This window comes from Perca fluviatilis, chromosome 15 (genome assembly GCF_010015445.1).
Source record: "Perca fluviatilis chromosome 15, GENO_Pfluv_1.0, whole genome shotgun sequence".
Classification (NCBI taxonomy): Eukaryota; Metazoa; Chordata; class Actinopteri; order Perciformes; family Percidae; genus Perca; species Perca fluviatilis.
Genome location: NC_053126.1, coordinates 29,445,034 through 29,457,729, shown reverse-complemented (window position 1 = coordinate 29,457,729; position 12,696 = coordinate 29,445,034). Strand labels below are relative to the sequence as shown.

General features: G+C 42.6%; 1 protein-coding gene across 1 annotated transcript in view; it reads left to right on the top strand.

Moving 5' to 3' along the window:
• The window catches only part of hdac5 (histone deacetylase 5), a 54,265-nt gene that overhangs the window by 29,143 nt on the left and 12,426 nt on the right, over positions 1–12,696 (top strand). Inside the window, exons 10-17 of the mRNA XM_039824699.1 lie at positions 289–400; positions 525–638; positions 1,753–1,946; positions 2,268–2,386; positions 3,230–3,425; positions 8,546–8,657; positions 11,542–11,675; positions 11,993–12,113. Coding sequence (XP_039680633.1) covers positions 289–400; positions 525–638; positions 1,753–1,946; positions 2,268–2,386; positions 3,230–3,425; positions 8,546–8,657; positions 11,542–11,675; positions 11,993–12,113 — 1,102 coding nt within the window. The remainder of the gene's footprint in view (positions 1–288; positions 401–524; positions 639–1,752; positions 1,947–2,267; positions 2,387–3,229; positions 3,426–8,545; positions 8,658–11,541; positions 11,676–11,992; positions 12,114–12,696) is intronic.

Genomic DNA, 12,696 nt, shown 5'->3' with positions numbered 1-12,696 from the left:
CTTCTATTCTCTCTGTCCTCAGTGGGCGGGACACTTCCCACTTAGCCCTTAGTTACTGTTGCAAATTCATGGCATATTCACCACTCAGAGTTTTCAGTCATTTTTTTAAACTTTAGTTTATAGTATTTTACCCAGAACTACACAGGTCAGGCTTCACATTTCTCGGCTGGAATGATCCTTTTTACTAGTTGATTTTATCAACACACTAATGGTTGTGTGGTGGTTACCTAGACTTGTCTGTGTGGTAACTTTGGTTATGCCCCCCCGCCCCACCCCCCTTCTCTACAGCCCTCCCAGGCACTGTCTAACCAGCAAGAGGCTGAGCGGCAAGCCATCCAATCACTGCGAGGGGGCGGAGCTCTAACAGGGAAGTTTCTCTCCACATCGTCCCTACCTGCAGGTAAGCTTTACCATAGCTCAGCATTTAAGTTATTTTGCTTTAATTATTATATTATTATTATTAATTTGCACTGTCCCCTTCTTAAGTTAACTGAATTGAATTAATAATGTTGTTTTTTTTGCAGGGGTGGGCCATGAGGTAGAGACATCGCCCCCCACCTCTCATTCTGCCCATTCCTCGTTGTTGCAACATGTACTACTGCTGGAGCAGGCCAGACAACAGACTGCAATGCTAGCTGGTACACACACACACACACACACACACACACACACACACACACACACACACACACACACACACACACACAGACACACAGACAGACAGACAGACAGTGTTCCGCTGTATGCTCTTAATTTTCATAATTTTCATAATTTCGATAAATATTACTTCATGTCAATGTGAATTATACTTCAAGAAATGATCATGAAAGAAAGACAACATTGGGCAAAGCAATATTGTTATGTGTTTTAAATGACCTACTCCTTAAAAAGCTAATAAACCCGGAGCAAAATGATCTTCTTGAGCCTTTAGATCATTTGTGTGACGTTGACCTGACATGTCCTCAGTATGTCTGGATGCAAAGGGACATCACTTGCCAAGCTCATTATTGACAGGTCCAACCTGACTAGATTTCTTAAGTGTTGGGTTAAGGAGGATGCAAACATTAATGTCAATTTACCCGAGCCATTTTTGGGCACTAAGCCTAAGCCGAATGAATGTAACTAAAAGACTTTTCTCAGATCTAAGTTTTATCTTTAGGCTTTTTGAGTGTTATTTATTCATTATCTGCTCTAGCTTTTCCAACGTTTTAGACACAGACATTGTAATAATTATGGTCCAAAACAATGTGAAAAAGAGACCCAAAACTACCAAAAAGGGACACAAACCGACTACAAAGAGATGCCAAGTGACCACAGAGACCCAAAAACAATTCCAAAGAAAACAAAAATGACCAAAAAGAGAAAACGCGACTACAAAGAGACGCAAAATGTGTGGAGAAATGTTTGTATTGAAGAATGCCACATTTTCTTGAGGAATGAACCCCCCCCCTCTCCAAATACGCACACCTAAGTCTTTCACAAAGTATGGGTACTGGATAAATCCAAAGCACCTGTAATCTTTATTTAAGCTATCATGTTTGTTTTAGTGATATAAATGCAACAAATGGGGATCCTAGCATACATGGCTCAGTAAGCCTCACACACACACACACACATATGCATGCACACACACACACACACAAACACACACACACACACACACACACACACACACACGCACAACTACACGGTAGTGTCCACCCATAGTATCCAACCCATTTCTCTTTCTGCTATGACCCTCCACCCACTTAGTCCCCATGTACAGCCAGTCGCCGCTGGTTACGGCGGAGAGAGGCGTGCCCAGCAGCATGCGGGCCGTCAACAAGTTGCCTCGCCATCGGCCGCTGGCTCGGACCCAGAGTGCACCTCTGCCCCAGTCCCCCCAGGCCCTGCAGCAGCTGGTGGTCCAGCAGCAACACCAGCACTTCCTGGAGAAACACTACAAGGTACAGTACATGTTGATAGGGCTGCTCGGTTATGGAAAACTAAAAATCATAATCACAGACGTTTTTGGTGGACACGATTGCTCCTTGACTTTTTGGAAAGTTTTTGCATTGATAGAACTTAAAAAAAAGTAAAACAGTGACACAAATCAACAGTGAAAACATCTGTTCTGTGAAGTTTCCCCTTAATACTTTTCCCGTTGAAGTTTTACACCTCCCCTTCGGATTATTGGATAATTGCACAGCTTCTACGTTCACACACACAAACGCACACACTTTCACACATGCACACGTTCACGCACTAACATCTCCTTGTGTGTGCAGATGCTATCCAAGGGGACGGAGCTTCCCAGGCCGCCGCCCACCCACCCGGAGGAGACAGAGGAGGAGCTAACAGAGACCAATGACATGCAGGAGGACGACGAAGGGGCGAGCCTTCACAGGTGGGGAGAAAAAATGACACTGCATTGTTTTGAAGATTATTTTTAGGGCATTTTCTGCCTTTAATGGATAGGACATAGATATGAGAGGTGGGGGAGGGGGAAGACATGCAGGAAATTGTCACAGGTCGGACTCGAACCCTGGACCTTCCGCGTCGAGGAATAAACCTCTATATGTGTGTGTATATGTGTGCCTGCTCTACCCACTGAGCTAACCCGGCCACTGTTTGCATTTCTTTTAAACCAAGCACAATCGCCTTGGGCGGCGCTAAACTCCGGACGCAACGGCGGCGGCTCTGCAAAATAGTCTCGGGGAAGGAACTTGTTTTGGTGGAACATTTGCACGGCGCAAAAGAAAACGCCACATGCAGTATTCACACAATACAGCAACGTGAGCTATTTCAATCAGCTGGATATTGGTTATTTGCTCTTACCAGTGTATCGCTGTGTGTATTTCGTCAAATCCCCGCCAATCGGTCCTAAACGTCCCAGTTAGAGAGGAAATGCTGTAAACATATTCTCGGTAAATCTTTACAATCGTTCCCCGAAACAACCAAGCAGGCCTGCCTGGTTGCACCATCCAAATTTTCTTCAAAACTTGCCATTTTCAGCGTGTAGCTCGCTAGCTCCAAATCAGCTGTCGTTTCCCGATAACAAACACAGTTTGGCAAGGCGAGGGACAACCAGCGGCGCCGGATTTTCCGGCGATCATCCAGTAAATGAACGGTCGTCGATCTAGACTAATGACAGATTCACGTTTTGGATTCTATCCTATTTGCTACGTACTTAATTGTAAACGTCTGCATGTTGTCTTTAAGTCTTCCGTGTTATTCGTACCAAATGCAGGCTTCAGAAGGAGGGCTCAGACGACAGCACGCCCTCCTCGGAGCACGCCGTTGTGCACGTCAAGGGCGAGGAGGAGCACGGAGGCATGCGCGTGAAGGGGGAGAGTACGGAGAGCGAGCTGGATGAAGAGGAAGAGGAAGACGAGCTCATCCAGCTGAGGGAGTGCGACGAAGAGGAGAGGGGGAGCTACACGCAGGTTTGTGTGTGAACGCAGCGCTTCTCTCTGAATGGGCTTTGTTTTTTTCTTTGTTTTTTTTTTACTGAAAAAAAGTCCCAGTGTTTCTCAACAGCTCCACCCACTCACTCACACCTGCTGATATTCTAAGATAGTCATTTGAAATAGTGAGCCAAAAGTAAAAGAAATGGTTGAAAAGCTTCTGCCTCTCCAAGGCGTATTAGTACGACTTCAAAGAAATCCTTACTTAAACTTAAATGTTAACAATTGTAAGACTGACAAATCAATCAAATTTGAGTCTTTAAAAAGTCTTAAATTAGCTCAAGTACTGTGTCTAGGTCTTGCATAATTTTAAACAGGTCTTAAAGGAGAATTCCGGTCGATTTCAACACGTAGCTCTGTTGTTGGAGCGCTGTCAGTAGCGAGAAAAACGTCGTGTCATCCTCCTGCTACAGTTTGCACCCAGGAGGCTGAAACAGGGCAAGTTTTAAACGTGCTTTTAGCCTCTTAACATTCGAAATGTCATTACAAGTGCCTACCCATGTGAAGTGATTTTCTGAGTGAACACAGTGAATATGGGGGGGCGGCTGTGGCTAAGTGGTAGAGAGGTCGCCTGTCAATCGGAAGGTTGGTGGTTCGATCCCTGACCCTGCAGTTCCATGCCGAAGTGTCCTTGGGCAAGACACTGAACCCCGAGTTACCCCCGATGCTGCGCCATCGGAGTGTAAATGTGTGTGAATGTTTACCTGATGAGCAGGTGGCACCTGTGAATGGTGAGTGGTTCCTGTACTATGTTAAAGCGCTTTGAGCGCTTTGCATAAACGTTGTGCTGATTCATACCTCTGTTTAGTTCCGGTGTTGAGACGGCAGTAAGACGAGTGCTTAGGGACCGTCTACAAACTACAACACAGAAAAGAGATACAACAAAAAATATTTATTAATTTAATGATGAAATAAGGTATTGTCTCCAAACTTACCTCAATTATAAATCATCTCCTGCTAGTTGTTAGCCTAGAAATCTAGACGCACCCTAGTGGAAGCAAATTTATTTTGTAGCCGGGGGGGGTCTAGGCACTCTCTCTGTTGGCTTGCGAGCTGGAAAAACCAAATTCTGGTCAGGCCAATCACATCGTGCATAGAGTCGGTGGGCGGGGCTTATGGCTGCTGCTGCTGGTAACAGCGGTCTTCTGGAAGACTTGGAGTTAAGCTTTTCTTTGAGAAAAGAACAAAGAACGGCACAGAAATCATTCTTAAAAAAGGAAGATGTATTCAGAGTTTTTCCAACCGGATACGGCAAAAGTTGAATCTATCAACTAGCTCTGCTACCTTCTTCGTTGCTCTGCCTGGTTGTAGTGCTATCCTATTACGTGCAGTGAGTGTACTTAATTGTACTAATCATTAAAAAATAAGCATGTGCCTATTTTTGAAAATATTTTTGTTGTATCTCTTTTCGGTGTTGTAGTTTGTAGACGGTCCCTCGTCTTACTGCCGTCTCAACACCGGAACTAAACAGACGTGTGAATTAGCACAACGTTTATGCATTTCTTTCACATCTACTGCAGTCAGTTTCACGGTGTTCAATCGGGAGGAATCACTTCACATGGGTAGGAACTTTTAATGACATTTCGAATGTTAAGAGGCTAAAAGCACGTTTAAAACTTGCCCTGTTTCAGCCTCCTGGGTGCAAACTGTAGCAGGAGGATGACACGTTGTAGGCAGCACCGATTGTTTTCGTTTTTCTCGCTACTGACAGCGCTCCAAATTTACAAACAACAAATCAACCGGAATTCTCCTTTTTAATTTTCCTACCTCCAATGCTCATTGAAATGCTCCCGCAGCGCTTCAGAAAGTTTTTTTTTTTCTTCTCTTTTTGACTCTGTGGTGTTGTAGTTCTTTCTTTTGTAGTCTAAATATACTGTAATTTGCTGCATACGACGACAAATGAGACCAACGTGCAACTTATATTGCAGCCAATCAGCTTGCGTCTTTTTTGGCGCGAGGCTCTTTCGGATTTGTACCACAGACATAAAAACGGTTCAGTTTCAATATTAATTTAGGGCTTTGTTAAAGCCAGTTGCATTTGAAGCCTACTACTTCCTACGCAAGAAAACAATTCAACTAAAATTTCGGTGTATGGCCAAAAAAAACAACAACATCTAACTGCTGTGAAGGGTCAAACCACAGCCATTAGCCAGTTCTGCCAAGTATCGTATTGATGTCATGATATAGGTCTTAAAGGTGCAGTAGGTAAGACATCAAACTAACCTTCTGTCATATTTGCTGAAACTGACCCTATGTTCCAGTAGAACTACATGAAGCAGGTCATTAAAAAAGAAATCCGCCTCCTCTGGCACCCCCTACAGCCTGTAGTGTGATTTGCAAAAATCCACCGCTCCCTGTTCAGATGCACCAATCAGGGCCGGGGGTCTAACTGCATGTCAATCACTGCTCATGCACACGCATTCAGTCTCCCTTGTGGGGGGGAGGGGCTTAGGAGACCATTGTGGGCTTTAGCGGAAAAGGGGTTATTATGGTCTTAAAAAGTCTTAAATTTGACTTGATGAAACCTGTAGAAACCCTGTAGCAGCTACTTAAAAATCAGTTCAAATGAACGCATTTAGAACATGATGGGTGGGGTCGATTTAGGGGCCCGTCAGATTGGAATGTTGGGGTACGTCAGTTTAAAAAAAAAAAAGATAGGAAAGCACTGCTGTAAGGTCTCAGGCCAGTCTTCATCTCAGGACATTTTGGTTACGCAGAATCATCCCACAGAGGGATGAGTCACACAAATGCATCATCAGCCGACCTCTCGCTGTTTTCTGTTTCACTGTGTTTTGCTCTGTTACAGATGTTGTTCTGTGTTAGCGATCTGACTCATCAACGGTTGGACTGTTACTTAAGTCCAAACCTTGAAATGGCTTCAGGTGTTTTTTTTTTCCACCCTCGCACCATTTCTCCCCCCCCATAGAAATCCTGAGCTGCATTGTGTTTGCCTATCACTGGGGTTTCTGTTACTGTGCTCTGCTCCCTTCTTCAGAGGAACAGCACTGGAAATGTACTTCCGTTGATCAGGAATACTTTGTGGATAATGTAGGCAATAAGGAGAAAAAAAAATGGAATGCATATCTCTTGTTCTGCTGCATCGATTTGAATCCTTCTTTTTTTTTTTTTTTTAACTGTCCATTACAAGACCAACAATGTTCTAGTAATGCATTGCTAAAAGGAGTCCTCTTTTAACCCTTGTGTTGTTTTCAAAGTTTTTAATACCAGACATATGGGTTTCTTTTAACCAAATTGCCCAAAAATGACATGGATGTACGTTGTAGATAGATAGATAGACATTTATTGATCCTTTCGGAAATTCATCTTGCACCATACAGCTCATTAGACCGACAGACAGACCGACAGACAGACAGACAACAGACCACAGACAACAACAGGACCACTAAACCCATTCAATTTTGGGTGTTTTATTTAGTTTTGGGTGTTTTATTCAATTCTTTTTACAAAAATGTTTAAATTGTTTCGAAACCGTATCCTGACTAAACTTTTACAGTCTGTGATCCACTCACCATCCTCTAATCTTAACTAATAGTCAAACTAATTCATAATTTCTGCTTTTTTTTTAACTCAAAAATGTGGTATAATGCCATATAAATTAGGTTTATTGACCATGATTTTTATTTATTTTCAAGTGTTGAAAAAAAGCGTCAAAAGCATTGTAAAAAAAGGGACAAAAAGGTCGAAAAAAAGTGCCCAGGAAGGACAACCAGTTGATGGTCGACGGGAAGGCAGCACGAGGGTTAAAGATCAGCAGGAGTGCTGACAGAGATGTCTCCCACACATAGCCTACACGCTTCAATGCTTCTTTTTTCTTTCTCCTGCCTCCTCACGCCCAAATAGACCGCTCTGACCCGTGTTCACTGTGGGGGGGGGGGAGGGGCGTTTGTGCTTCAGGATGAATGGATCAGTCTGTATAACTGAATGATTTTATTTCAAGTACAGGATGAGTCATTAAAAGAAAAGCTTTGACATTTTACAGAAACAGAAAAGGGTGGGATTTGAATATAAATGAATTGCACATTTCATTTTGTGTGACGTGTGTGTGTGTGTGTGTATATATATATATATATATATATATATATATATATATATATATATATATACATACATGCATACATGCATACATGCATACATGCATGCATGCATGTATGTATGTGTGTGTATATATATATACATATACATGTATTATATACGGTATGAGAGAGCCTCGCCGCTGGGTGTCCACTGGAACTTGAGCAGCAGCAAACACACAAGACTGACACACACACACAATTGCTGACGCTTCAGTGACATCACCAGCTGGTGACTCAACCACTGGACTCGTTGCTGTGTGTCTTCCTGTACGTCTGTATGTCTTGAAGAGTGTGTGTTTAGTGTCCACCCACACATGATGAGTCATACAGTTCGCAGCAGGGAGCACAGCAACACTCCCTATATATAGACACTACAGAATGTGTGTGTGTGTGTGTGTGTGTGTGTGTGTGTGTGTGTGTGTGTGTGTGTGTGTGTGTGTGTTTTTTGTTTTGTGTGTGTGTGTGTGTGTGTGTGTGTGTGTGTGTGTGTGTGTGTGAGAGAGAGAGTTTGTCTGCAGAATTTGAACAAACCTTAAAATCACTCTTTCAGGTTGATGATCAGTCAAGTTTTCAGGAAAAGTTCCATGAGAACTAAACACAAATGTAATAGTTGTCGTCATGGTCCGATAAAGTGTTATCAATCAAACGATCGGTCTGTTAAATCAGTCAGTATGTGTGTTGCCATGTTTTTATGGGCTGATGTTTATGAACATTTAGAAATGTAGTCATTGCGCTGTGTGTGTGTGTGTGCGTGTGTGTGTGTGTATGATGATGATGATGATGATGATGATGATGATGGGGAGAGAGGGAAGGGGTGTTTGTGTTAAGTATGCTGCCCTGTTTTCAACAAGCACACACACACACACACACACACACACACACACACACACATACACACACCTCCACCTCCATTGCAGTGAATGGACTGATCCCGGATTCATCCTGCTATGAATCACAACTTTTTTTTTTTTTTTTTTTCTCTCCCTCCCTCTCCCTTCCCATCAGGCCTTGCAGCAGCTGGGTGTGTTCCAGTCCTTGTTGCCCCATAGACCTCTGGGAAGAGCGCAGTCGTCCCCTGCAGCCACTGTCAATCCCATCAAGCACCTCTTCACCACAGGTCAGTGTGTTTGGTGTGCACACCTGGTTTGTTACCGGACGAGAGTTTGACATCAGCAGCGTCAGTCCGCCTACTGTAAGACACCCTGTCTGTTGCCTAGCAACAAGGAGCCGCAGAAGAGTTGGCTGACGGTCCGGGTGAACTACAGTATGTGAACTGACAGAAGCGTTTCTGTCTATTGTAGCTTATTTCCTGGTGCCTGGAATATATTTGGTCACGTTCAAGTATGAAGATGAATATGTTTTGCTTGTTTTGTATTTATTTCCTTTCCCTTTGAGGTGGGAAGATTTAATCAAATTAATTTTGATAATAGGTTAGTAAGGGCCGAACGATTAATCGTTTTCAAATGAAAACGCGATTTGAAAGAATGCGATTAGCGATGTGACTATTTAGTTGAATGTTTGGTGTAACATTTGGTTTGACATTTTGTATTCCTCTGTTTTTTTTTTTTTTCAAACGATGCATGCATGCTGGAATCGTGTTACAGATCACAGATTGTTGAAAGAAATGTCCCTATTTTAGAGGATCTTTCATTTATTTTTATTACGTTATTTAACGTGATCGTAGAAGGTCCAATATGTAGCTAAAAAAACGAAAACGCGAATCGGAATCGCAATATCTGACAGACAAAAAGCAATTTAATTTACCCCCCCCCCCCAAATCCTTCAGCCCTACGGTGAGTTAATAAAAATCCAATCAGCTCACAAAGTTGAAACATTCCAATGATATCAGAGACGATGACTGAGTGACATAGACCCGTCAACATGTCAGCCAATCACTGTAGACGTAGTGAGTTCATTCAGAAAACATGATGCCATCTATAGCAATAAAGTCAACGCCACCCCTTCTCTTAGCTTAGGAGTGCTCTCAGTTACTTGGTAAAAGTTGCTCTCAGCAGCTTTTTAAAAAATGTCTTAAAGGATAATTCCGGTGCAAAATGAACCTAGGGGTTAATAACATGTGTACCGAGTCGACCGTTCTCTGGGATCTGTTTTTATGCTAATCGAATGCGTCTTGAAACAAGCTAGCGCAAACCGGTGGTTGGAAAACCGGTGGTTAGCTGCTAACGCTACCTTTCGGGGCAGAGGGTAAATCGTTATTTCTACACCACTAACAAGGCTCAAAATAGCACCACACTTCAATGGTAGCATAATGAGGGTCCCTACATGTAAACCGAAGCATTGAGAACTTTGTAAGTGTACAGACAGTTTATTAAAACAATAGATTATAAAGACAGTAGCATCAGCAGCTAACCACCGGTTTGCGGTCGCTTGTTTAAAGCTAGAGACGCATTCGATTAGCATGAAAACCGATCCCAGAATATATTATAATAATAGGACAATTGTCCAGCTTGTATTTACCTTTTAAAAAGTGCTTGCTTTGCCGGCGACAGGCTCAGATTAATATTCTAAGTGTCTGACAACATTATGGAAAGGATTTCTAAGGTGGTCGACCTTTCTGTTAAAGAGTAAGATCCTTTTTTTAAACATAAAAACATCCGCGAAATTGCGTTTGCTAAAGCCACCAGACTCCATGTAAATTAACAGCAATTTTAGCAGCGTCAAATACAATTCAATCAAAGTCAAAAATGAAATAAAATAAACTATAAAAAGCCGTTTGGGTCATCTTTCCACTTTTCCAACCATCACAACTCTAGTATCGTTTGAAATAAACACATAGTTGACCGATTTACAAGAAAGGTCTCAAAGAGGTTTTAAAAAGGTCTATCTCTGAAGGGATCCTTCCCATAATGTTGTCAGACACTTGGAATATTAATCTGAGCCTGTCAGCGGCAAAACTAGCACTTTTGTAAAGGTAAATACAAGCTGGACACCTGCCCTATTAACTCACATTGTAGCTTGTTTCTCCGCTGCCGACTGCAGCGATCTCGCTTAATACTGGACCGATGTCAAAGATTGTTGTTCCCATCAGTCACTTGGACACAAAAACATAGGGAAATAGGTTAAAAAAAGGTTAAAAAAAAACGGTAGTTACCCTTTAACAGAAACGTTTGTGTTTGCTGCCTTGCTTCAGTTTTAAAGTGGATTTTTTAAAAGCCACTTTGTCATCTTCACCATGTAAAGATACACACGCAATCGAAATCAAAATGTTGTGCAGGCGGTCTCCGCCCAAGTGTCAGAGAAACATATATAACTTCTGTAAAAGATGAGTCCTGGTTACTTGAGATGTAAATAGTGGATTGAGATAAGGCGTTTAAAGTGTGTGGTCACATTCCAGGTTCTTAGTCAAGTGTGTCTACTGACTACAAAGTATTGTGTCCTGCATGTTTCACACACACATTTCACTGGTAGCTACTGACATCTTGTGGTGCTTATTTCTTACTACAAGATACATTGTGGAGGACCATTAACACACACAAGTGTTTTTATACTGGGGAAATTATAGTATTTTATAGGGTTGCACAATATATGTTTTTTAATGTCATCGCAACATCAACTGGCGTGATAACAAAGTCGCGAAAGGCTGCGACATATCGCGAAAGACACTAACTGAAAACCTTTATAGAAAACTGCACTTTAAAGTGTAACTGTCATCCTTTTCTTTAGTGCTGAGCAGAATACTGAAAGCTGCAGAAATGCAGAACTGAGCACACCTTTATAACTCTTTATTTTTCGTGGGTAATGTCATTTTGGTAATGTATTTTCCTCATGTCGTGCAACCCTAAAACCTGTATGTTGTAATGTTGTCGTTCTCTGTATATTCAAATATTTCTCTATTTCTTTTACCCAGCGACCATCTGGTTCCAGCTTTTCATTTTTACAGGCTGTTCTTGGATTATTACTTTTCATTTTATTCGGGAATATATAGTATTTACATCTCGCTCTCTCTCTATATCTCTCTTTCTCTCTCTCTCTTTCTCCAGGGCTTGTGTACGACAGTCTGATGTTGAAGCATCAGTGTGTTTGTGGCAATGCTCACATCCACCCAGAGCATGCTGGGAGAGTGCAAAGCATCTGGTCCAGACTGCAGGAGACGGGCCTGCTGGGCCGCTGTGAGGTATGCACGCACGCACGCACACACACACACACACACACACACACACACACACACACACACACACACACACACCAAGCACTTACACACACAAACATACAAAGGCTTCATGTAAATATCTGTTTACATCACACTTAACACATCTCTGTATCTATACACCACAGTTTTTATTTTCCATCTCTTTAAAAACAAAATTTGGTTTACAATAGTAAAGTGATTTGAGCAATTGCCAAATATCTGTTCTGTTTTATTTTTTTTTCCTCATGTGCAAATTAAAAATGTTCAAACTCCTTACTCTGTCTGTGTCTGTGTGTGAACAGAGGATTCGGGGGCGTAAAGCGTCTCTGGATGAGATCCAGTCTGTCCATTCAGAGTTCCACACTCTGCTGTATGGAACCAGTCCGCTGAATCGACACAAACTGGACCACAAGAAGCTGCTGGGTAACTGTCTGTGTGTCTGTCTGTCTGTCTGAGCGACCTGCTGTATATCCCTAGATAGTTAGTACCTTGACAAGCATGTCAAGTCCTTGTCCCACACTTGTTTTTCCACCTCAGAGGTGGCAGTAGTGGGCGCCCGGATAGCTCAGTTGGTAGAGCGGGCGCCCTTTTCTGCATGTCATTCCCCCTCTCTCTCTCTCCCCTTTCGTGTCTTCAGCTGTCCTGTCCAAAATAAAGGCTGAAAATGCACGGACCAAAGTACGGAATGTGTACTGGTAGCTGGAGAGCTGCCAGTTCACCTCCTGGGAACTGCTAAGGTGCTCCTGAGCAAGGCACCGAACCCACCCCCCCAACTGCTCGGTGCGCCTGTTCAGCAGTCGCAGCCCCCCTCAATCGGACATCTCTCCATTTATGCATGTATAGGACCTGAGCATGTGTGTGTATTTCAGGCCTGTGTGTAGTGTGTTCTAACAACCGAGTGAAAAAAAATTGTAATTTCCCCCCTGGGGATCAATAAAGTATAAATTATTATTATTAGAAACTGCAAAACTCGGGCATGCTGTATCCTACGCTGAGTTAGAAATGA